Here is a 26,909-nt window from a genome sequence, read left to right on the forward strand (position 1 = left end):
ATCCCTACTTTCTGGAGAGTTTTTTTTTTTTTTTATCATAAATGGATGTTGAATGTTGTCAAAAGCTTTCTGGGCATCTACTGAGATGATCATATGGTTTTATTCTTCAGTTTGTTAGTGTGGTGTATCACACTGATTGATTTGCAGATACTGAACCATCCTTGCATGCCTGGAATGAGTCCTACTTGATCATGGTGTATGATCCTTTTAGTGTATTGTTGGATTCAATAGGGGAGAAGAAGTGGAGGTGGGACAGGACCAGCGCCCCTGAAGGGCAGCTGGGGGAGGGCAGGGGCTCCCATGCCCAGAGGGGTAACAAACAGGGGAGACAGTCCAGATGGCGGAGGATCATAAGGGAACATAGCCAGCATTTCCCCTGCCCACTTGGGCCCTGGGGAGCCTGCTGAGGTCCTGGACCTGATGCTCTGCCCACCGAGACCCCCTCCATGTGGGTCTTGAGGGACCTGAGGGAGTGAGAGGGAGGGGGAAGGAAAAGTAAAGGCCAGATGGACAGGACCAGCGCCCCTCAGGGGTGGCTTGGAGAGGGGAGGGGTTCCCACACCTGATGGGGCCTACCCACAGTTTGGGGATCAATGGGGACAGGCGGAGACCCTTGGGAGAGTGGAGGAATGTAAGGGGGCATGGCCAGCAGTTCCCCTGCCCACTTGGGCCCCAGGGAGCCTGCTGAAATCCCAGGCCTAATCCTCCGCCCTCGGGGCTCCCTTTGGTCATGCTGGGCCTAAGCCCTGCCCCACACCCTTGCCCAGGGCCCTACCTCTACACACCACACTCCCAGACCCCCTCCAACCATGCTGGGCCTAAACTTCGCCCACACACCCCCAATCCAGGGCCTACCTCTTAACTCCCAAACTCCGCACACACTCCAAGGCAATCAGAAGCCCCCCTCAGGCTGTGCTGCCTTTCCCCACCATGCAGGTCCTAAGCCTAGGCCCCGCCCCACACTTAAATGTTGCTCCGGCCTAAGGCCCACCCCCACCCTAAACCCCGCCTCTGCCTAAGCTCTGCCCCCCCAAAGCCAAGGCCTTTTCTGGTCTTTTTTTTTTTTTTAATAGATTGTGGCTCTGTTTCACCTTGGTGTTGTTGATTCTTTTATATTTTTCTTTTTTCTAATAAACAGTTTATCTTTCTAATTTTATTTCATTCCTTATACTTCGTTATTGTTCTGCTTTTTTTCTTTTCTTTTTTCTGTTGTGGATCTGTTTTACCTTGTTGGAATTGTTTCACTTATTATTTTTCCTAATATATTTTTCTAAGTTTATTTTATTTCTTATTCTTTGTTATTGTACTACTCCTTTTTTTTTTTTTTTTCTCTTTTCTTTTGCCACACTGCCCGGCTTGTGGGATCCTGGTTCCCAGGCCGGGACTTGGGCCCGAGCTCCTATGGTGGGAGCGCTGAGTCCAAACCACTGGACTAACAGAGAAGCTCAGACCCCAGGGAATATTAATTGGAATGAGGTCTCCTGGAGGTCCTCATCTCAGCACCAAGGCCAAGCTCTGCCCAATTGCCTGCAAACTCCAGTGCGGGTGGGATGTCTCAGGCCAAATAACCAGTAAGACAGGAATACAGCCCCACCCATCAAAAAAAAAAAATGAGACGACAAAATATATGTTACAGATGAAGGAGCAAGGTAAAAACCTACAAGACCAAATAAATGAATAGGAAATATGCAACCTACCTGAATAAGAATTCAGAGTAATGATAGTAAAGACGATTCAAAATCTCGGAAATAGAATGGAGGCACGGATCAAGAAAATACAAGAAATGTTTAACAAGGACCCAGAAGAACTAAAGAACCAACAAACAGAGATGAATAATACAATAATTGAAATGAAAAATACACTAGAAGGAATCAACAGCACAATACCTGAGGCAGAAGAACGAATAATTGAGCTGGAAGATGGAATGGTGGAAGTAACTGCCGAGAAGCAGAATAAAGACAAAAGAATGAAAAGAACTGAGGACAGTCTCAGAGACCTGTGGGGCAACACTAAAGGCACCAACATTCGAATTATAGGGGTCCCAGAAGAAGAAGAGAAAGAGAAGGGGTCTGAGAAAATATTTGAAGAGATTATAGTCAAAAACTTCCCTAACATGGGAAAGGAAATAGCCACCCAAGTCCAGGGAGCACGGAAGAGTCCCATACAGGATAAACCCTAGGAGAAACACGCCAAGACACATGCTGATAGAACTAACAAATATTAAATTCAAAGAAAAAATATTAAAAGCAGCAAGGGAAAAGCAACAAATAACATACAAGGGAATCCCCATAAGGTTATCAGCTGATTTTTCAGCAGAAATGCTGCAGGCCAGAAGGGAGTGGCAGGATATATTTAAAGTGATGAAAGGGAAAAACCTACAACAACCAAGATTACTCTACCCAGCAAGGATCTCATTCAGATTCGATGGAGAAATTAAAACTTTTACAGACAAGCAAAAGTTAAGAGAATTAAGCACCACCAAACCAGCTTTACAACAACTGCTAAAGGAACCTTTCTAGGCAAGCAACACAAGAGAAGAAAAAGACCCACAAAAACAAACCCAAATCAATTGGGAAAATGGTAACAGGAACATACATATTGATAACCACCTTGAAGTTAAATGGATTAAATGCTCCAACCAAAAGGCACAGACTGGCTGAATGGATACAAAAACAAGACCCCTATATATGCCATCTGCAAGAGACCCACTTCAGACCTAGGGACACATAGACTGAAAGTGAGGGGATGGGAAAAGATATTCTATCAAAAGGAAATCACAAGAAAGCTGGAGTAGCAATACCCATATCAAATAAAATAGACTTTAAAAATAAAAACTGTTACAAGAGATAAGGAAGGACACTACATAATGATCAAGGGATCAATCCAAGAAGAAAACATAACAATTGTAAGTATTTATGCACCCAACACAGGAGCACCTCAATACATAAGGCAAATGCTAACAGCCATAAAAAGGGAAATCGACAGTAACACAATAATAGTGGGAGACTTCAACACTCCACTTACACCAATGGACAGATCAACCAGACAGAAAATAAATAAGGAAACACAAGCTTTAAATGACACAACAAACCAGATGGATTTAATTGATATTTATAGGACATTCCACCCGAAAGCAGAAGAATACACTTTCTTCTCGAGTGCACACAGAACATTCTCCAGGACAGATCACATCTTGGGTCACAAATCAAACCTTGGAAAATTTAAGAAAATTGAAATCATATCAAGCATCTTTTCTGATCAAAACGCTATGAGATTAGAAATCAATTACAGGAAAAAAACTGTAAAAAAACACAAACACATGGAGGCTAAGCAGTGTGCTGCTAAATAACCAAGAGAACACTGAAGAAATCAAAGAAGAAATAAAAAAATACCTAGAAACAAATGACAATGAAAACACGATGATCCAAAACCTATGGGACACAGCAAAAACAGTTCTAAGAGGGAAGTTTATAGCAATCCAAGCTCACCTCAAGAAACAAGAAAAATCTCAAATAAACAATCTAACCTTACACCTAAAGCAACTAGAAAAAGAAGAACAAAGAAAACCTGAAGTTAGTAGAAGGAAAGAAACCATAAAGATCAGAGCAGAAATAAATGAAACAGAAAAGAAAACAACAGCAAAGGTCAATAAAATTAAAAGTTGGTTCTTTGAGAAGATAAACAAAATTAGATAAGCCTTTAGCCAGACTCATCAAGAAAAAAAGGGAGAGGAGTCAAATCAATAAAATTAGAAATTAAAAAGGAAAAATCACAACTCTTACTGCAGAAATACAAAGGATCGTAAGAGACTTCTACAAGCAACTATATGACAATAAAATGGACAACCTGGAAGAAATGGACAAATTCTTAGAAAAGTACAACCATCCAAGACTGAACCAGGAAGAAACCGAAAATATGAACAGATCAATCACAAGTAATGAAATTGAAACTGTGATTAAAAATATCTTCCAACAAACAAAAGTCCAGGACCTGATGGCTTCACAGGCGAATTCTATCAAACATTTGGAGAAGAGCTAACACCTATCCTTCTCAAACTCTTCCAAAAAACTACAGAGGAGGGAACACTCCAAACTTGTTCTGTGAGGCCACCATCACCCTGATACCAAAACCAGACAAAGATACTACAAAAAATGAAAATTACAGACCAATACCACTGATGAACATAGATGCAAAAATCCTCAACAAAATACTAGCAAACAGAATCCAACAGCACATTAAAAAGACCATACACCATGATCAAGTGGGATTTATCCCAGGGATGCAAGGATTCTTCAATATACGCAAATCAATCAATGTGATACACCATATTAACAAATTGAAGGAGAAAAACCATATGATCATCTCAACAGATGCAGAGAAAGCTTTTGACAAAATTCAACACCCATTTATGATGAAAACTCTCCAGAAAGTGGGCATAGAGGGAACCTACCTCAACATAATAAAGGCCATATACGACAAACCCACAGCAAACATCATTCTCAATGGTGAAAAACTGAAAGCATTTCCTCTAAGATCAGGAACAAGACAAGGTTGGCCACTCTCACCACTATTGTTCAACATAGTTTTGGAAGTCCTAGCCACGGCAACCAGAGAAGAAAAAGAATAAAAGGAATACAAATTGGAAAAGAAGAAGTAAAACTGTCACTGTTCGCAGATGACATGACAATATATACAGAAAATCCCAAAGATGCAAGCAGAAAACTACTAGAACTAATCAATGAATTTGGTAAGGTTGCAGGATACAAAATTAATGCACAGAAATCTCTTGCATTCCTCTACACTAACAACAAAATACCAGAAAGAGAAATTAAGGAAATAATACCGTTTACCATGGCAACAAAAAAAATAAAGTACTTAGGAATAAACCTACCTAAGGACGCAAAAGACCTGTACCCAGAAAACTACAAAACACTGATAAAAGAAATCAAAGATGACACAAACAGATGGAGACATATACCATGCTCCTGGATTGGAAGAATCAATAATGTGCAAATGACTACACTACCCAAAACAATCTACAGGTTCAATGCAATCCCTATCAAATTACTAATGGCATTTTTCACAGAATTAGAACAAAAAATTTTACAATTTATATGGAGGCCCAATAGACCCCAAATAGCCAAAGCAATCTTGAGAAAGAAAAACGGAGCTGGAGGATCACATTCTCTAACTTCAGACTATACTACAAAGCTACAGTAAACAAGACAATATGGTACTGGCACAAAAACAGAAATATAGATCAATGGAACAGGATAGAAAGCCCAGAGATAAACCCACACACCTATGGTCACCTAATCTATGACAAAGGAGGCAAGAATATACAATGGAGAAAAGACAGCCTCTTCAGTAAATAGTGCTGGAAAACTGGACAACTACATGTAAACGAATGAAATTAGAACACTACCTGACACCATACACAAAAATAAACTCAAAATGGATTAAAGACCTAAATGTAAGACCGGACACTATAAAACTCTTGGAGAAAAACATAGGAAAAACACTCTTTGACATAAATCACAGCAAGATCTTTTATGACCCACCTCCTAGAGTAATGAAAATTAAAAACAAATAAGCAAATGGGACCTAACTAAACTTAAAAACTTTTGCACAGCAAAGGAAACCATAAACAAGATGAAAAGACAACCCACAGAATGGGAGAAAATATTTGCTAACGAAGCAATGGACAAAGGATTGGTCAAAATATACAAAAAGCTCATGCAGCTCAGTATCAAAAAAACCCAAACAACCCCATCAAAATATGGGCGGGAGACCTAAACAGACATTTCACCAAGGAAGACATACAGATGGCCAAGAGGCACATGAAAAGACGCTCAACATCACTAACTATTAGAGAAATGCAAATCAAAACTACAATGACATATCACCCCACACCGGTCAGAATGGCCATCATCAAAAAATCTACAAACAATAAATGCTAGAGAGGGTGTGGAGAAAAGGGAACCCTCTTGGGCTGTTGGTGGGTAAACTGATACAGCCACTATGGAGAAGAGTATGGAGGTTCCTTAAAAAACTAAGAGTAGAACTACCATATGATCCAGCTATCCCACTACTGGGCATATACCCTGAGAAAACCATAATTCAAAAAGACACATGTACCCCAATGTTCACTGCAGCACTGTTCACAATAGCCAGGACATGGAAACAACCTAAATGCCCATCAACAGAGGAATGGATAAAGAAGATGTGGTACATATAATGGAGTATTACTCAGCCATAAAAATAAATGAATTTGGGTCATTTGTAGAGACGTGGATGGACCTAGACTCTGTCATACAGAGTGAAGTCAGAAAGAGAAAAACAAATATCGTATATTAACGCATATATGTGGAATGTAGGAAAATGGTACAGATGAACATATCTTCAGGGGAGGAACAGAAACACGGACGTAGAGAACGGACGTGTGGAGGGAAGGGGGAAGGGGAGGGTGGGATGAATTGGAAGATTAGTTTTGACATAAATACACTACCATGTGTAAGACAGATAGCTAGTGGGAACCTGCTGTACAGGACAGGGAGCTCAGCTTGGTGCTCTGTGAAGACCTAGGTGGGTGGGATGGGTGGGGGGAGGTCCAAGAGGGAGGCGATAGATGTATATATAGAGCTGATTCACTTCACTGTACAGCAGAAACTAACGCAACACTGTAAAGCAGTTATACTCCAATAAAAAAAATAAAATAACTGATTCAATTTCATTACTGGTAATTGGTCTGTTCATATTTTCTACTTCTTTTTAATTCAGTCTTGGGAGCTTGAACATTTCTAGGAATTTTTCCATTTCTTCCAGGTTGTCTCTTTTATTGGTATATAGTTGTTCGTAGCAGTCTCTTAGGATCCTTTGTATTTCTGCGGTGTCAGCTGTAACTTCTCCTTTTTCATTTCTGATTTTATTGATTTAGGCCCTGTTTTTTTCTTCATGAGTCTGGCTAAAGTTTTATAAATTTTGTTTATCTTTTCAAAGAATTAGTTCTTAATTTCACTGATCTTTTCTTTCTTTTTTTTTTTTTTTTTGGTCTCTATTTCATTTTATTTCTGCTCTGATCTTTATGATTTCTTTCCTTCTACTAACTTTGGGCTTTGTTTGTTCTTTTTCCAGCTCCTTTAGGTTAGGGTTGTTTATCTGAGATATTTGTTTCCTGAGGCAGGCTTGCATTGCTATAAACTTTCCTCTTAGAACTGTTTTTACTGCGTCCCACAGGTTTTGGATTGTCGTGTTTTCCTCACGTCCAGAATCTTATCAACTCTCAACTCCTATCCTGCTACCATGTGTTCCAAGTCCCCATCATTTCCTGCCTGAATTACTGTAACGGTCCGGCAGCTTCTGCTCTTGTCTCAAGTCTAATCTCAATACAGCAGCTAGAGGGATTACCTTAAAACGTAAGTCAGACCATGCCATTCCTCTACTCAAATTCCTGCAATGGCTCATTTCATGCAGAGTAAATGAAAAAGGCCTACAACACCCTACACCCACATGATCTGATTCTCTTTCGTATTACTCTCCTCCCCAGCTTCTTCTATGGCCTTTGCTCTAGCTGATGCCTCTGCCTGGAATACTCTTCCTCCAGAAAGCTTTATGGCTAACTCACTCAGCTTCTTCCATTCTTTGCCCCAATCTCAGCCTGCCAATGAGATTTACTCAGACACCCTATTTGATAATACAGCCTGTCCTCTCTCCACCCAATCCCTCACTGTGGCTGCTGTCCACTGCTTGCCTGCTCCTGATACCCCGGGAGAAGATAAGCATCACGAATCCAGGCTCTTTGCCTGTTTTGTTGACTAATGCACTCCACATGCCTAGAACGGTGTATGGCAAACACTGGGCACTCAAGAAATACTTGATGAATGAATGAGAGAATGCTGAGTTTTAATTTAGTGTGGTCCTCATGATACACATGCCATGTGTGCTCTGTATTTATTGGATCAAGTTGGTTAATTATGGCGTTCAAATCCTTTATGTCCTTTAACTATTTTTGTCTGTTTGATATAGTTTCTGAGAGAGGTGTGTTAAAATCTGAAACTCTGATTGTGGATATACTATTTCTTTGTGTTATTCTGACAGCTTTTGTTTTATAAATCTTGAGACTATATTTTCAGTGTCTCCAGTCCATTACTTTATAACTTCTTTGGGATTGTTCCTTTTTCACAATCAAGAAATATCTTCCTGTCATTTGATGGCTTTTGCTTAAAATTATCTTTTTTTTTTTTTTTTTTTTTTTTTGCAGTACGCGGGCCTCTCACTGTTGTGGCCTCTCCCGTTGCGGAGCACAGGCTCCGGATGCGCAGGCTCAGCGGCCATGGCTCACGGGTGCAGCCGCTCCGCGGCATGTGGGATCCTCCCGGACCGGGGCACGAACCCGCGTCCCCTGCATCGGCAGGCAGACTCTCAACCACTGCGCCACCAGGGAAGCCCTTAAAATTATCTTTGATGGCTATTAATGTTGCCAGATCAGCTTCCTCTTGGTGAGTATTTGCATATATTCTCCCCACCCGCCCCATACTTTTATCTTTTACTGCTAAGTACAACTTTGAAGACAGCTTATAGTAGAATAATCCAACCTGAGTGCCTCTGGCTTTATAGGTAAATTCATGTTCATCATGACTACTTACACATTTTATTTTGTATTTCCTATTTTCCCCTTTTCTTCTTTTCATCCCCTTTCCTGTGTTCCATTGGATGGAGTGAATGAATCTTCAACTTACCTGTTTTTCCTCTACTGATTTAGGAGCTGTACCTTCTAATTCTGTATGACTTTAGTGGTTATTCCTACACAGTAATTTAACACTTATTTAAGTATTTTTTTTTCTTTAAAAGTGTGTAAAGTTAATCAGTATCTTTTCTGCTGAAAACAAGAACCACAGGACAGTTTTACATCTTTAACACCACATTATTTCTAGAATTCTAGATCCAGTGTTTTAAACATTAAAAAAAATAGCTTTATTACCGTATTCAACACTTTGTTTCTTGTATTTCACTTCTTTCTGCATTTATTTTTCTTTTTGCTGAAGAACATTCCTTAGTTCTTTCATCAGTTGGGGTTTGCGGGTTGAGCAGTTAGCCCCTGTGTGTCTGAAAACGCCTTTATTTTACACCTGCTGTGTAAATAAATCACTGCATAGAGCTGTAGGTTCGTAATTGTTTTCCCACAGCACTTTGAAGATACTGTCCTGTCTTCTGGTATCTACCATTGCCAGTTTGACTACCATCCGTTTGTGAATTACCCTTATCACTAATGGCTTTTACTTTTGAAATAATAGCAGTTCAGCTCCCCTAACCTCACCAGTCTGTAAACATTAGCAAATATATCCAAAGTTCAAACTCAAAATCAACTGTAGTGGAGGAATATTCCTGCCATTTGGAAACTGTGTGGATTGAAAGAAACAACGGGTATACTGGAACGTGAGGTACGGAGGGAAGGTGACTTTAAAAAGGTACTAAGCTGGGGGCAGCAGCAGCCTCTGCTGTAAAGCTCGTGTATGAGCTCTACCCCTAGTTCCCACACTTGAGTCAACGGGCACGAGAAGAGGGCGCTCTCCCCACCCGGGAGCAAGGGCAGCCAGCCCCTGCGCCGGGGGGCACACCCAGCCCTGCAGGAGGACAGCGGGTCTGGGGGCTCAGGGCTTGTACTCTCTGACACCCAGTCCTTGCACAGCTCAGGTGAAGCCATGCCCCCTTGGGGGCCCAGGTGCTTAATCTATAGAATAAGGGAGCTGGGCTAGAACAGTTTGTAAAGTGCCTTCCAGAAAGAGCTTTCTGAGACCTCCACAGTTTGCTGGCGTATAAGCATGCTGAGTCAGTAGGTTGCCAGGTGAAGGGAGAGGGCCAAGCACTCCTGGAATGAGCCTCACCAGACGCAGGGATCTGTCTGTCTGACCACCACTCTGCAAAGCACACCTGCTGGTGCCTGGTGCGGGGTGTAGACGCAATCTAAGCTTCAAACAGAACATAGCAAGCCAGCCCAGACAAAACAGAACCCCCCCCCCGCCCAAGCCCCAGACACGTCCGTCCCTGAGAGCTGAGAAGACACGAAAGTCAATCTCCAGCTGACCAGCTCCAAGTGCCGGAGGAGCACAAGCAGGCAGCACGGCGCGGCTGTACCCAGGAGGTGAGCACGCAGGCCCTGAGCACCACCGAGTCAGGCCTGGGCGCGGCGGCCCGCGAGCAGGTGAGCAGACGAGCAGACGTGGAGAGAAGGAGCGGGGCGGGGGAGCGGGGCGGGGGGAGGCGGAGGGAGGAGTGAAGCTGGGTTCAGGGGTACATTTCACAGCTTCTCAGAACTGTGACTGTATGTGAGCTGTTCAATTTCAGCGCACGGCGCCAGAAACCACGCTGATCCTGACGTTACGGGGTGGCCCTCAGCCCCCCAGTCCCAGGCAGTGTTCAGATAACACCCCAGAGGGCTTCCCAAACACACAGGCCCTGAGAGGCCCCTGGCTGCCTGCGCCCCGATCCCCCCGCGGTACTCCACGCAGCGGAAACAGGCGACAGTCAGAGAGCGGGATACAGCTCATGACAGCAGCCTACACTCCACTTTGCTTCACTTTCAAGCCTCTACTTTCTGAAAGTTTGTGCTGCCAAAGCATTTAGGAAAAAAAATTACACAAGCAACAGGGGCTCATCAAAGAAGATTCAGAAAATAAAGATGAGTAGAAAAGAGTCGGTCATACTCTGTCCCACCACAGGAACACAGCCACCGCCAACGCACGGTGGCCGTCCTCGGTCTCTGACCCTCACACGTGTGCTCACGTAACAGGTGTACCTGTGGGTCCAGCTCATTCGATGACACTTCATCATGAGCATTTATCCAGGGCGTGACACTGCCTTTGTAACTCATTTCCAAACCGCTGCCTCCTACTCTAGTCTGTTCCAAGGAAACACCCTAAAGCGCTGGCCGTCAGGGGATGGAAAGCAAGCTGTGAGTCACAGCATCCGCTGTGTGCGCGAATCATCATTTACTTAACTGCTGCCAGAATACTGGACATTTAGGTTGTTCCCGCTTTTTCCACTATTATAAATCGCCAAGTGGACTCGTTCTGTTCAACAGCACCAAACACACACCTCCCATATAACAGGCACTCGAGTATTTACTGAATGGACAAATGTTTAGAGAGCCACATATATATAACACACCCTGTGGTTCAAATCTCTGTACATAAAGCTTTTTTTTTTCCTTTTTCATATTCAGGACTATTTCCTAGAGATAGACTTCCAAAAATGAAAATTCTGGATCAGCTCAGGGCCTTTGATACCTTGGCAATTTGCTTTCCAAAAAGGAAGTATTAATTTGCATTCCCAACATGAAATACGAGGAGACCCATCTCACTCTCCTCCCACCTAAACTGGCCATTATCTTTTCAACATCTTTTCCTATTTTGGTCGGTGAAAAATAAAATCCTACTTCCTGATGCTCATTTATAGCTTTGAATACTAGTGAGGTTACATACTCCTCCTTAACTTTCTTAACCAGTCTATGTTGAAATAGTTTTCTAATAATCATTACTATCCAAATCAAATTTACCCCTTTAAGGTCAGCTGTAGGTTGCGGTGGAACAACATCGTTGCCAGGAAGTCAAGGCCAGCAGACGAGCTCTTTAAAGGGCTACGGAACACACCACAGGAGCAGCTCCTCAGAGCACCGCGCTGCTGTGGACCAGAGGCAGCGAGGCTGGAGTCAGCCCAGCCCCTGACCCTCCCCAGGGTGCACCGTTAGCGGCTCTGCTTTGCCTGTGGCACCCTTCTGGGGAGATGATGCAACTGAGGACGGGGAGAAGCGGGGGCTGGGAGGAAGCTTTCTGCTTTGAGGAAACCCTCTTAGATGAACCAGAACCTCTTAGGGCTGTTCTCCACAGCTGCGCTCTATAAAAGCTTCTCGGTGTGGCGTAAGCAGAACTCTCTCAATCCTGGATTAGGCTTTCTCTCTGAAAGCATCCTGTAAACGAGTAAGCTAAACACAAAAAAGGCAGAAGCACGTCAGAGAAAACAAGCTGGGAGCCTGACGGTGCCAGACAGCCGCCCCCCGCCGACGGATCAATAACCAACCCCTGCCTCACAGCTGGCGTCAACTGTGGAAAGAGCTCCTCCGAGGCAGAGACACTCTGCTTTTCATTCCCTCGGAACATCCACGTGGGAGCGGGCGGCCAGGAGACAGCAGCAATGCACAGTAAGGAGTGTTGGGGGAGCAGTCGGGGGAAGCATAAAATCGGGCCGTCACCACAGTCGGCCAAGTGATAGGAAGATTAGATCTATTTGAACTCTTCCAGCCTTTAGGAAGATTTTGTTTTTTTAATTGAAGTAGAATTCATTCACAATGTTGTGTTAGTTTCAGGTGTACAACAAAGTGATTCAGTTACATATATATTCTTTTTCATTCTTTTCCATTATGTTTTATCACAGGATATTGAATATACATGCCTGTGCTATACAGTAGGACCTTGTTGCTTATCCACATTATATATGATAGTTTGCATCTGCCAACCCCAAACTCCCAATCCTTCCCTCACCAACCCCTCCCCCTTGGCAACCACAAGTCTGTTCTCTATGTCCGTGAGTCTGTTTCTGTTTTGTAGATGAGTTCATTGGTGTCGTATTTTAGATTCCACAGATAAGTGATATCATATGGTATTTGTCTTTGTCTGACTTACTTCACTTAGTATGATAATCTCTAGTTGCATCCATGTTGCTACAAATGGCATCATTTCAAGCCTTTTTATGGCTGAGTAATATTCCATTGTATATATGTACCACGTCTTCTCTACCCAGTCCTCTGTTGTTGGACATTTAGGTTGTTTCCATGTCCTGGCTATTGTGAAGATTATGTGGCTATTGTGCTATGAACGTTGGGGTGCATGTAGAAGATTTTTTTAATCAGCAAACTATTTTGGAGCTTTGCCCCCAGAGCAAATGGCTACGAACCAGACACTATTAACCCCAGAAAACTCATCACACGCCCTGCACGCAGTCAGTCACAGAGCAGATGCCGCTGCTCCAGGGCCTGTCCCCCGCCCCCAAACTGCCCTCCCGAGCCAGCAATGCCTGCCAGTCACCAGGCCCAGGGGCCTCCGAGCGCACCCTCTGTGGGCAGCAGAGTCCTGTGACGTGGCCGAGGCAGGCGTGGGGGCACTTGCTCCCCTCCCCTGCTTCTGGCAGCGGAGCTCCCATTTCCCGTGGGGAAGCTGTTCCGTGCAGCGGCCCATCTCCTGCCCTGCCCCTGCCACCAGCGCAGCTGCTGCAGCGCCGTGGCCAGCGCCACCATGCTCACCGCGCTGGCTGTGGTCACTCAGCACTCACAGGCGGCTCCACAGGCGGCAGCGCGTCTGAAGAGACGGCCTATGTGATGGGCGCCCTCGCTTCCCCCAGCCCCGCACCTCCCCACACTCAGCCCACACATCCAGTCGCGTGTGGACGCTTCCCTTCCAGCTCAGCACGACCGAAAGCAAAATCGTCACCTGCGCCCCAAACACGCTCTTCCTCCCGAATTCCCAGCCTCACTCCAGCACGCGGCACACACAGTCACCAAGTCAGAAATGTGAACGACACTAACTGAGCTGTTCTACAAGTTTTCAGAGAAAACATACCGAAACACTAGATCTTGAGGGTAAAATAATGAAGAAGAAACAGACCACACCTTTAAGGATTTTACTTTAATTGGCAAATACAATCTAATAATGATAATCACCGTGTATTAAAGGTAAATTCAAGATACTGAGAAGACTCTAGTCCAGTCGGAGGAGGGATCAAAGGAAGGCTTCTTGGAGGAGGTGGAGCTTAGCCTAAAACATGAATGTGCACTAAAAAGGGAGGGGGAGTCGGAGAAAGAGGCAATAAAGCAAGAAGAGCATTCCAAGGAATGGGAATAAAGAAGCTCAAAGACGGGGGGAAGGAGACACGTGTAGGACCATTATACTAGTAGCTTTCATTTATTAAAAGCTTGGCACTATCTAAAGTAAAAAACATTTGTACTGCTGTTCCTTACATTAAGCCTGTGAGACAGGAAGAGTGATCTCATTTTGCAGATTAAAGCACTGTCAGAGTTCCGAGAAGTTAAACGACTTTTCCACGGCCATACAGCAAATAAGAGGTGGAACTGGCTCTGAATGTAGGTCTCTGGCTCCAAGCCAGCACCGTCTCCCCCGCCCCTGCATCTTCCCAGCCACCCCACACTCCCGCGATGCTCCCGCCCCACAGCCAGGAAGACAGTGAGTCCTGCCGACTTCTCCCGTTCAGTCCACGCGAAGCACTAGAGACCTATTTCGTTATCTTTCATCTGGATTCTAACAGGCTCTGATTGCTCTGTACATATAAAGTGTGTATGTGACAAAAAGGCAGATCAGAGCTACTTCGTTTTCCCACCATGAGATCCACCAACTTATCTGTACACGTTCTTCCATTACAATCGGAGAAATACTCTGGGTCTTGTCCAGGGCCAGCCCTGGAATAATCTGGAACGTAGCCACAGGCCCTTTTGTGCTAACTGTGCCCTTTTCCTGAGCAATCTCACCCAGTCCTCGGGCACTAAATCCCCGTCCTAAGGCAGTGACTCCAGATCTGTCGCACGTCTTCCACAACCACCAGGTTCCTCGGTTCAACGGCCTGTTAGGTGTCTCGATGGGGGCGTCTAACAGGACCGGCTCCTGCCCCTCAGGATGTGAGCATGCCTGCTGTCATACTCCTGCATCCCCGAGGCGCGCAGCCCGACACATGGCGGGCACCCAATCAGTGCGTGCCTTCTGCAGGGCGGCAAGGAGTGGAGGCTGGCTCTGAGCTGTGCCCCAGGGAGTCCTAGGCTTTATGACGGCCTCCCTGGGATGCTAGCAACCCCTAAACGTTCACGTACCTCGAGGACAGTGTCTGTGAAACCTGCCCGTTGGGATTCCCCTGGAGGCTTGTATGATGCAGGCTCCCAGGCTTTCCACCCTCCACCAATTCGGAATCGCGTGGGGAGAGGCTCGAAAATCCATGTCCTAAACAAATGACCGCACTGGTTCTTCCTGACCAGCTTGAGGACGACGACGGCAGAAGCTCTACCTGTTACCTTCACCCGTCATCACCGAGAACCGCTCAGCTCGCTGGGCGCCAGTACCCAAGCCTGCCCAGAGCTCCGAGTCAAGCACGCCAGAAATAATCTCGCAGGTGCCCGAAAGGTATTTCACCGTTTTATTCCTGAGCACCAAAGGTCACCGGTGACCCAAGAGACTTCTTGGACAACAGGCACACGTTAGGTAGACCCGTATTCTCAAGAGAAGGTCTGGTTTTGCTTACTTGGCACAAAATTAATTGTGCTAACCTATCATCAGTTCCCACATCTGATAGGAGTCTTTACTGTGACAGATTACTGTCAGCTTTCATCACTTTTTTCCCTAAAATTGTTGAAGGATCAAAATTTCATTAGCTTCTTTCTAAAAATCCACTCCTTTTAAATATCATTTCAAGTAAAAGCAGGGTCAAAGCTTTGAAGATTTATGTCAACCCCTCTGCAAATCCGCCCCCCCCCCGCCCGCAATTCTTCCTGCATATATTCTGCAGACTGAAAGTTAACAAGGCAAAAGACAATAAATTCCAGAATCTACTCCTGAGGAATTCAAATGATAACCAGCCGTTAGAGTGACTGACAGCAAGCAACGACCTTTGGACAGGCACCCTCCTAAGAACCTGTGAGTGTCAGGCGCCAACTCGGCTGTGGTCAGAGCCTACAAAGAGCTGCACTTCTCACGTGGCAAGCGACTGCCTGCGTCCAGCCGTGCCTGTAGGTCCCTGGGAGGTAGGAAGGGACGGCTCAGGTGAGAAACGCCGATAAGGGACAGACCGGGAACCCACCATCTCAGACTGTCTCCTCAGAAGGTAAAGACCTGTAACAGAGCAGAGAAACTCCATGTGGACGATACAGAAGACAGACACTCTCCCTCCTGGGCTCCTCCTTCGGGAAGCTTGGCCACGTTTCCTGCAGTGGGACCAAAATCCACCAGTGCCTTTCCGGCTGAGGACAGACGACACGGACGCCTCGCAACAGGTGACTCCCCTGCCCACGAGCTGTCAGTCGTGCTCCAGAGTCAGCAAGATGCGGCATTACCAAAGGAGTGCTTGGATGGGGGACAGTGGGCGCTTGGAGCCACGCTGACGTCAGCAAACTCCTTCTGAGCCGGGAACCTAGAGCAGAGGCTGCCAAACTGGGGCCTGGCCCGGAGGCCGAGTGCAGCCCACCAGCCTGCTTGTGCATAAAGTTTTATTGGAACACAGCCGCGCCCATTCATGACGCACTGTCCACGGCTGCTTTCCCACTGGACAGCAGAGCCGAGCAGGCGCGACAGACCCTGTAGCCGGCAAAGCAGAACACGCTGACGGTCAGGCCCTTCACATAAAGCATCTGCTGAGCCCTGACCTAGAGCGGTAGGTGCCGAGACCAGGACTAGGCTGGCCGCTCCTCCGCACCCACTGCTGAAGAATAGGCCCGGACACCTGCCCGCCGCCTCCCCCCAGGGCGCAGAATGTGGACCCTCCACAGCAGCCGGGCACTCGGGGAAAGGGAGACCGCAGCACTCGGTGATGACAGCCCCGTGACCGCCACCTTGGTGAAGTACTTCTGAAAGTCCCTCAGCGCCAGGCAAAGCCCCATCTTGACGCATGAACTGTTTCACTTGGTTAAACGAGATCCAAACATGTTATTTTCCTCTTAAAATGCTTCTATAACCTGAAAAATATTTCAGGAATATAACCGGAGCTATAAGCTCCAAGACCATACTAAGTATTTTCATTTGAGCTATTAATTGGCTAAAGGGCTTTTTAAAAGTCCCTTCTCTCTTCTCAGTAGCCAATAACGTTGGCATAATTCACAGTGTAAGAGTTTGGGTTGTAAGAAGACAAAAAATGTTAAAAGCACAGGAAAGCACGCACTGCTAAGGCACACCTGTGGGAACATTTGTGTACCTTACAGGGTTACGTTTGGATAGAATATTATGGTTTTTCATGAAAGAAATTCATGTCCCTAAATGCCTGCTCTCTGATTCTTGAGCTTGCCTGACCGAAGACGGAGCTGGAGAAAATGAAGACTGGTAAACTGTGACCATTCACCCCACCACCCTACCCCTCCGGTCCTCCCACAACAACACCGGGAAAGGCGACATCTATCAGTGCCTCAAGCTCAACATTCCTGCTGGGGCAGATCTATAAACACTTCGCTCACTGAGAAAGAGCTGCAAATCCCACACTAAGCTTTCCACCTCGATCATGGGGCTAGAACGCTGGCATTAGCTAAGCCTAAGCCATGGTTAAAGCTCTCCAGCCACACCATCAACAGGAGAAATGAAGACTCCTGTAACTAAGGTAACCCCCAGACTGCACTGAAAGGGGAGCAATTACCCCTGGAGGCTCTCCACGATCAAAGCCAGCACAGACTGACTGAGTGCTCTGAAGACAACCTCACAGGAAGCTGCCGCCACGGTAATGATGGGGTCCCAGGAGTGCTCAGGGCGGGAACGATCCTCCTCTGGTCTTGGGGAAAAAAACTCTTAGGAAACATACTGGCAGGAGATTCACCGTAACGTCAAACAATAATCTCTTTTGAGTGAATGACTTAGACAACTTTTTCTTATTCTTTATAGCGGTATGAATCTCCTTTTATAACAAATATCTTCTACCCACCCCTGCCCCGACTTTGACTATCCTGAAATGAAATTCTTAGATGTAAAACTCAGCTAAAATCACAAAAATCAATAATTAAACACGAAGAAGAAACAAACAGAAAATCATTTATAATGAAACACGTATTTCAATGTGTAAACCTGGGGGCCAGTAATACTGGGAGGTGCCATGGAGCAGCCGGAGGCGTGGACCCCCCCCACAGGACTGTCACGAAGGGGTGTGCTGTGCGATGACATCATCGTGCAGGAGGCACTGCTGCCAGGCGTGAGCAAAACCAAGGTGGATATTTAGAACCTCCCTCTGCCAAAAAATGTGAGTGCATACATAAAATCAACTTGGGTTTTGAACTCGGATAACAGAAAGGCTTTTATCTCTGACTGTCCAGGGAGACGGTGAGAAGCCCAGCTGCGGGACAACTGTCTGTTTTACGGGACACACAAGGGTGTCTGGCTTCCCTGGCCCCTGACCACGAAACGCATCCACAACGTCAGCCATCGCGGTGACCCCTGAAAGGACAGCCTCCTCTAGAAATACTCTCTACACTTTTCTGTACTTCGTATATTTTCTATAATGAAACGCATCGCCTTTGTAATCATAAAAGGCAAGTTCCAGCAGAGTTTCAAGCTCACTGGCGTCCCTCCAACAAAGAGACATAAGGTTACAGGTCACTAACAAAAACGGATACCTTAAAGGCAGTCGGAGAAGGAAGAGAATGGAATAAAAGGCAAGGTCAAGAGGTTAACTGTCCTACCCTCAGCAGTTGATAAAGTTCACATCTTTGTATAAGACATTGAGCAAAGCTCAAACAGATACCTTGAAGGTCAATTTATTCTATCTTAAAAACGATTTCTGACTGAAGCAGAATTCACGGATGACGTGGGACAGCGGGTCCAAAAATTACCGGGTCTGAAAGGAATACATGTGTATTTTGATTACTGAGATTTGCTTGGCAATGGCATGACCCAAAATTAATAGAGTCCTTAAAAGGAAGGAAGATGCCAAAAGAAACTTTGTTCTCAAGATGGTTTATACAGCTTGGCTACAGCAAGGCACAAGTATGACCCATATATAGCAAATCCCAGCAGCTGTAGTATTTTAAGAACGACGGTTGCAAAGCAAGAGCAAGTGTGCAGTGAAAGGAGAGGCCGTCCAGTGAGCGTGGAGTCACAGCTGGAGAAGCCCCCTCACGCAGCCTGGACAGAAGGCGCTTCCCAGTCTCTCCACCCGCACCCCCGGCCCCCCGTCGTCACTGCTGGGACCCCGACGGCCTGCGCAGAGAGTCTGCCGAGCCCTGGGGGCTGTTCATGACGGCCCTCTCATTAAATCTATTCCTATGAGCATTATCATCAAATTTCCCGGGCTTCTCCAGCCCGCTCATTCTAGGGACACGCTAACCACCCTTTCCTCCTCCTCTTCTTATCTGGCTGAAGATAAAGAAGCTGAGGGAGGAATATCTATACTTTACTATCTTTTCACTCGATTAAAAGGAAGAGTGGCTTGCTTAAACACAAAGATTACGGTGGCTTTACGGTACACTGTGAAAAATCCTACTTTCCTACAGAAATAAGCAACTCCACCCGAGAGCCTACCTACCGCGTCTTTAAACTTAGACTGTTGGTTCTATCTCAACAGCACAGGCTTGTCTGGGACATACTTTACCATATTAGGCAATCAGGCCCCAGAGAGACGGGAAAGCAAAACAGTCCTAGGCTTTTACCTAAAAGGAGAATGGCGAAGACACTGCCCAGCGGTGGAGAGCGGACAGAAAATCGCTGGACGCCCTCCAGCAGATAAAGGGGCTTCACAAGGTTAAGTAACAAGTTCAAAATCTTGCTTGACAGAGGGGTGAAGATCCAGCAAACAGCCAGACGCAAAACTGTGAAAACTCAGAGCAAGTGGGAAAAAGGGCCGTTATTTACTCGAAGAAAGAGAGTGGGGGGAGTGGTGAAGATCTGTGGGAACACATGCAGAAAAACAGAAACGGGAGGGTGTTTAGGCAGAAGGGTTAAAGCCTGCTTGAGGACACAGAGATGTGCAGGGACTTGTTCTCCTCAGGTCTTCAAAGGGCTCCAAGCAAACTAGGAAACACTGAGCTCTCGGTCCTTCCTTCTCTACTCATTTCTGTCCCTGCCTCAGCAATTGCTTTTAAGATTTATTTCTCAAAACTCATCAGGTTCATTTTCAGAGCACAAGCACACGCTGGAGCCTGAGCTACTTCTCTGACTCTTCAAAGAATCCATTCTTTATGGATAAATTAATAACAACTTCAAAATCACATGATTCTGAAGTCAGTGAGAGTATTCCAAAAGCCATTCTCTCATCCAGATTTAGGAACCTACAGATTTGGAAAATAATTTGAGTGGCTCTTACTCATCTCTAACTATTTAAATGCATTAACTCATTTTCATTTTACAACTCTAAGAGGTAGACACTATTATTATCCCCACTTTACAATGAGGAAACTGAAGCATCTCGTCCAAAGCAGTTCAGCGGTCAAGGTGGGGTTGCCCCGGGAGCCCAGCTCCTGGGTCTGCACTCCTAGCCTGTTGTGACAGTACATCACCCAACATGCACGACAGATACAGACTCAGGAGAATGCGGTGCAAAGCCCTAGACACAGCTGTGCTCCCTCTCTCTGGGCCTCCTCAGCTGTGATCTCTAAAATGAGAAGTTTAGGGAATTCCCTGGTGGTCCAGTGGTTAGGACTTGGCGCTCTCACTGCCGTGGCTTGGGTTCAATCCCTGGTCGGGGACCTGAGATCCTACAAGGTATGTGATGTGGGAGAGGGAGGGCAGGGGAGGGCAGGGGAGGAGAGGGCAGGGGAGGGCAGGGGAGGGCAGGGGAGGGCAGGGGAGGGGAGGGGAGGGGAGGGAGGGGAGGGAGGGGGGAGGGAGGGGAGGGGAGGGGAGGGGAGGGGAGGGGAGGGGAGGGGAGGGGAGGGCAGAAGTTTAGAGCTGCTTTCAGTTCTAAAACCCCAAGCCTACGACCGCCATTGTAGGCAGCACAGGGATAAACCAGAGTTTGGTACAGGCGAGCAGCACCTAGAAATGAGGTTTTCAAGGAAAGCCTCTCCTTAAGTGAAATGGAGCGCTAGTTATTCAAAGATGCAATCAACTGAGGGAAGTCAGGTAAGGCAAAGGGAACCAAAAGCTGAGTCAGCTTAAAAGATCATTTGTAGATACGGTTAATTGGTAGAATTCCTCTCCTGTAACAAAAAGTCTTATGACATTCCTGGTCTTCAGAGACCTCCAGACAAGGTCTGCAGAGAGGCAGTAATTTCTGTTTCAGAAGCTGTCAGGGGAGCTCCAGGAACTGGCTCTCCTCCACGACTACACGGCTCTTCCACAAACAGGCCAGGCAGCTTTCACGGGGAACAGCCCTGCACCAGTTGAGAAAAGCAGGTGAAATAATACGCGAACTACCTACTGTTCTGTGTGAGCGTGCTTTGTTTGCCTGACTTTGTTCTGGAAAAGGGGGAAACTGCAGTCACATTCTCAGAGCCAAGTGCTCTGACTTGCCCGTTTCCTGGGCGTCTCTGTCTACACTTGCACTCTTGGTGAGCTGCTCCGATGTCATGGTTCCCGAGACAACCTGCATGTTTGCATCCAGTCTGTACCTCCAACTCCGCCCCTGACATTTCCCTGTGGATGGCGGTCAGACACATCAAATCCAGGGCTTCTAGAGCCAAACCCAAAGGCCTGCCCTTCCAGAGTCCTCTCCATCTCAGTTCATGAAAACTCCACCCTCTCAGGCACTTGAGCCAAAAGCTTTGGTGCCAACCTTGACCCCCCTCTGTTCTTCTCACCGTATACCCAATCCCGCAGAGGTCTTGCTGATTCTAACTCTGAAATACGCCGTGCATATGAAAACTTCTCAGCATCTTCACCACCTGCGATCACCTGGCCCAAACCCCTCGTTAGTCCTGGGTTAGGGTGACATAGAGGGTCTTCTCCAAACAGCAGGCGGAGTCCCCCCAGAATGTGACTCCTGCCCCTCTGCTGCGCAGAGCTCTACACGGGCTCGCACGCCCTGGCACCGACCGCCGGGCTCTGCCGTGGGCTCTCATGCCCACGCCGTCTCCTCACAGGTCCTGCCTGTCCTCCTGCCTCACGGCCCCGCGGGCTCTGTTCCCTCTGCCTGCGCACATCCACGGGGCTCCCCACTCACTCCCTTCACGCTGGGCTCCAGTGCTGCCTTCGCGGCAAGGCCGACACCGACCCCCCCTTAGATGCTCAGCACCCCCCGCCCTGCACTCCCCACTCCTGAGTCCTGGAGCCACTCCACACGGCTTTTCATCTTCCACACACCGTTTGCTTGGCACGTTCATTTTACTCGCTGCCCGCCTGCTTCACCAGAATGCAGACTCTACAAGAACAGGGCTTTTTGTTCACTGCTGCACCCCTGCCCACAGGCACCTGGAAGTACTTGTTCAGTGAACACACGAGAAGCTTATAAAAGAGAAGGCAGGACAAAATGGGAAATGCATTTAGTGGCTTTTGGTATTAGAGATATTTCTGGGGCCAAATGGCTCCCAAAGCAAGTTTTATTTTCTGTTAAAGCTTAGTTTAAAACCAAGCTTTGCTGGCAAATTTCACTTTGAGCCTCTCTTTGATTTAGTTTGAAAGTCTTAACGTTTAATCGCTTATATCTTCTGCACACTTGACCAAGGTCTCTCCCGACTAGCTGCTACCGGTTATCTACGGCCGGTATCTGAACACCTACTGGTCAACGCTTCCTTAACAGTGTCTCCTATAACCAAGGCCTCTTACAGGAGGGTTAGCCACCAGACCACGGGCTCCACTCCGTACTGGACGCTACACTGCTGACTTTGAAGGTAAAGTGTCGTGATTCTGTTCAGACTGATGCCACCGGATTTGCCTAAAAGCAATAGGGATTCTAGAGGGAGAAGCATTTTCCTATTTGAAGGATGGACAGACATAAGTACCCACCTACTTACGTACCCTCCCTCCATAAGTACCCTCCCACCTGGCAGGAGAAGGCTGACCCTCTACCACTGAACCTGAAACTCTCAGGAGGCTTTCGAGGTGTCCTTCAAGAAGACCTTCCTTTACTCAAGGAGGCGAGATGCCACTAGCAACTCATTTCAAACATGTAACCTGCTCAGTAAAAAACAAATGTAAGAATGGGGGCAGGGGGGAGTAAGCGGTACAATCTACTGGGTAAAAAATAAGCGACAAGGACACATTGCATAACATGCGGAATATAGCCAATATTCTATGATAACTATAAATGGAGTATAACCGTTAAAAATTGTGAACCACTATATTGTACACCTGCAACTTACAGAATACTGTATGGTAACTATACTTTAAGAAAAAAAAAAACTTGGAACTTTTAGACTCACCCTCCATCTTCTGGGGGGAAGGTAAAGGGAGTGGAGATTGAGTTAATAATGAATTATGCCCATGTTGAAGCCTCCATAAAAATCCCTAAACTATGAGGTCTGGAGAACTCCTGGGTTGGTGTAATATCCACATGCCGGGCGGGTGGTACAATCACCTCCATGGGGACAAAGCTTCTGACCTTGGGACACATCCACACCTCACCTGACAGACCTCTTCATCTGACTGCTCACCTGCATCCCTTAAAAAAAAGGATGGGGAATGGAGGGCGATGTGAGGTCGGCCCCACCACAGTCCCATAAAGGCTCCCTGACACGGGGCACAGGGCGCTCACCTAGAGCTTTCACGTCCCCAAGTACTTCCTAACCGCCCTGGGCCTGTTCTCTTAACTGTAAAACGAGGTTCCTAACCCAAGTTTCTTCTAAATTCCTTCCCAATTCTAAGATGCCCAAATTTGGGAGGCGGGTAACTTCACTGCATTAAACTGGGCTGGTCAACAATTCCTTTAAAACAAAAGCAATCCGTCTCCCGTTCAGCTTCCTTAGACACCATTCTGCTTGTTCACCATCTTTTCTTTTGACGACTTGCTCCCTCTAGTGATAAATTCAATCATATATCAGAACTGGCCTGGGCAACAGTCTGCTTCAGAGGACAAGAACACGTAGAGGAAACTCAGCGTTAAGCAGAATGAAGGCAGGCCAAAGACGCAAGTGAAGAGAGGACGAGAAGAGCCCAAGGGCCATCAGCACCTGCAGTGTGCCCGTGACTGCTCCAGCGCCTGTGCCTCACGAGCAGTGCAGGGGGCGGCACTTCTGACTGCGGTACCTCCTTCCTCACGTCAAATCCAGACTCAGTTTCTTTTTCACTTAGCAAGATACAGGCTATATTAGGACTTCTGGAGACGGTCACCCGTCTAACGCAGACAACCACGCACATCTGCTCTAAGCACATGGGCTAAGCGGCTGCTAAGACATGAAGCCCTGTGCTCATTGTCGGTTTTCCAGCGGGGATGGTTTTGATTAAAAGCATGCACCGTGCAGGGCCCCGACCAAGCCCCCAGCCTTCTCAGCGTCCCTTGTGTCACCAACAAAGAAATGCATGACTAGCCTCCTTCCTCCCTCCCAGACTGCATGACAAACATCAGGGCCGTTCCTGGCCATCAACCTTACCTGTGTACAAATGTTGGTTACATTTTTCTAGCTTAGGTCCACAAAAAGAAATAAATTTCCACGATGTCTACAGAGATTAAGGTTAAACAACAGAAAGGTTTTCTCAGCCATGCTCTTGTTACTGATATATGGGTGAGGGGCTGAAGAATCTTCGAAAAGAGGAGAGCATCTGTGCACATCTGCAATCATTTTAGTTCCAACTCTGACTGGAGACAGAGTTTCCTTTCTACCCTTAAAGTAAAGTATTATCACCGACTGATGCCATGTACGCGAGGCTCAAGAACAGGCAACACTGCTCTACGGTGGCGGCAATCGGAAGAGCGGCTGCCTCTCAGGACGGGATGGGGGATGGGGGCACTTTTCAAGGTGCCGGAAAAGCTCTGCATCTTGACTTGAGTGGTGGTTACACCACTGATTACAACTGTCAAAACTCATCCAACAGTACACTTTAGGTCTGTGCAGTTCACTGACTGTAAATCTATCCCAATTTAAAATAACAGATGTCAGAGTCTTGGGAAGAGTTAACTTAAAAAACAGTAGATTCCTGGAGCGGGAGAGCAGTTGTGACACAGTCCTGACCATCTTGAGGTTAGATTTCCACAATTTACAGGGACGGGCCTGTTGTTCTGTGGGCCCGTATGGATCCCGGCATCACGCCTGCCAGGACTGGACGAGCGCTCGGGAGAGAACCAGAGTTGCGCTAACACAGGCCGGGGTCAGGATGCTGCTGCCCCCGGGCACCGTGGTGGGCAGGAGACATGCCGGGCGTGCTGTGAGTGCTGGCGCACCTGCACACACTCAGTTACCATTAGAGAGAGGACTGGCCCTTCATTCCTCTCTGAAGACTCACGCTGGCGTCTGCTGGACATGCGGTGAACACTGGCAGATGCCTCGAGCAATAAGATGAGTGGACCATTTTTCAGTCTGACAAATGACTCTATGTCAAATCTCACCAATCAGAAAATCTTTTCTGTAATGGTCATTCAGTGAACTTCTCTGGGAAGCATGGCATCACAGGCACCTTCGTGGCCCTTGCCTGGTGCACCAGGCAAGGACTTTTCACATCAAGTAGCTTAGAAATGTGCAGGCAAAGATTTTCACTGACAGAGACAGTGGCCAACACCAAGCTCTCCTGTGTAACTCCCTCCGTGGAGCTCACCGGCCTCTATGACCCTCTATGGGTGACGGGCCACTTCAGTGCTCTGTAGTCAGCACCCGGGATCTCTCGTTAGGGGTTTTCTAATATAGTTCCCCACAGAGGCTCTCCTGCGTTCACTCTTCATCCCCTGAAGCCTCCCCAAGCCCCTGTGGAATGAAGTCACTGTCGTGTGCACACCCCCCCTGCCCCGGGGAGCCTCCACGCGGCATCTGCACCCAACGTCCACTCCTCCCCGTGAGGCAGCCCCGGCTGCTGCATGCAGGCAGCTCTCACCACGCCACCATAGGCACTGCTTTCTGGAGGCCCCTGCTGACTGTTTAGGATCTCGACCAAAATACAGGCGGGTCAATGACATAATATAGCATTTCTACTTCCTCTGCTAAAAACAAATTAGTTTTCATTTTCAGTATGAGTTATTAAACATATTCTGAGAACATACTGTCACATAACTGTAGGGTAGAAAAAAGGCCATCTTCTTACATAATTCCCAATAGAAATGTACATGGAGTCTCAATTCATTTAGTCAAAACCAAACCCCTTCCTTCTTGAAAAATGGTACTAGGGACTTCCCTGGTGGTCCAGTGGTTACAACTCGGCGCTTTCACTGCCGTGGCCCGGTTTGATCCCTGGTCAGGGAACTAAGATCCTGCAACCTGTGTAGTGAGGCCAAATAAACAAACAAAAACGAAACAAAACAAAAACCAAAGAAAAATGGTACTAATGGTACTAGAAAAGCATTAACTTTCTATCACATGTGAGTGGCTTACAGGAACCTGGAGCTTCAGGAAAGCTGGCCTGGGGTGCCCACAGCAGAGAAGAGCTGGGTGCCAGGCCTTAAGGGGTCTGGTTACACAAGAGCCAAGGAGCTAAACCTTATTTCAAAGTCAAATGTAAGCGATTTCTGGACTGTTTACACTATTCACTCTTGTGTTTCTCTCTGTTAGCGTGGAGAGGATGTAGATTCATAAGAAACAGTATCACTCTTCACTTTTCTTCCCAAGATTTCAAAGTACTTTATACCATCCAATAGCACAACAGAGAAAAAGAGTCCGAACTGTGTTAGAACCTGACAGGAGGCACTGAAAAATGCAGGAAACTCGTTCAAGAACATGGGCATTGTTACACCATTTAAGAAAACGGGGGACTTCCCTGGTGGCGCAGTGGTTAAGAATCTGCCTGCCAACGCAGGGGACACGGGTTCCATCCCTGGTCCAGGAAGATCCCACATGCCATGGGACAATTGAGCCCATGCACCACAGCTATTGAGCCTGCGCTCTAGAGCCCACGAGCCACAACTACTGAGCCCGCGTGCCACAACTACTGAAGCCCGTGCACCTAGAGCCTGTGCTCCACAACAAGAGAAGCCACCTCAATGAGAAGCTTGCACACTGCAACGAAGAGTAGCCCCCGCTCGCCGCAACTAGAGAAAGCCTGCGCACAGCAACGAAGACCCAACGCGGCCAAAAATAAAATAAATAAACAAATTTAAAGAAAAAGGAAAGAAAACAGTATACCAGCGAGCACCCGTCCCATCTTGCAGAGGAGCGT

The 26,909-nt window shown here is 46.8% G+C and overlaps 1 protein-coding gene across 8 annotated transcripts in view; it reads right to left on the minus strand.

Moving 5' to 3' along the window:
* PPP1R12B (protein phosphatase 1 regulatory subunit 12B) overlaps window positions 1–26,909 on the minus strand; it is a 194,315-nt gene that overhangs the window by 46,973 nt on the left and 120,433 nt on the right. Inside the window, exon 19 of one of the 8 annotated variants that reach the window (XM_030844407.2) lies at window positions 13,658–15,881. The exons of the other annotated variants lie outside the window; for them this stretch is intronic. Within the exon in view, the coding sequence (XP_030700267.1) occupies window positions 15,867–15,881 (15 nt within the window). The 3' untranslated portion in view covers window positions 13,658–15,866. Of the gene's footprint in view, window positions 1–13,657; window positions 15,882–26,909 lie in introns of those variants that run through there. 8 annotated transcript variants of the gene reach the window in all.

This window comes from Globicephala melas, chromosome 1 (genome assembly GCF_963455315.2).
Source record: "Globicephala melas chromosome 1, mGloMel1.2, whole genome shotgun sequence".
Taxonomy (NCBI): Eukaryota; Metazoa; Chordata; class Mammalia; order Artiodactyla; family Delphinidae; genus Globicephala; species Globicephala melas.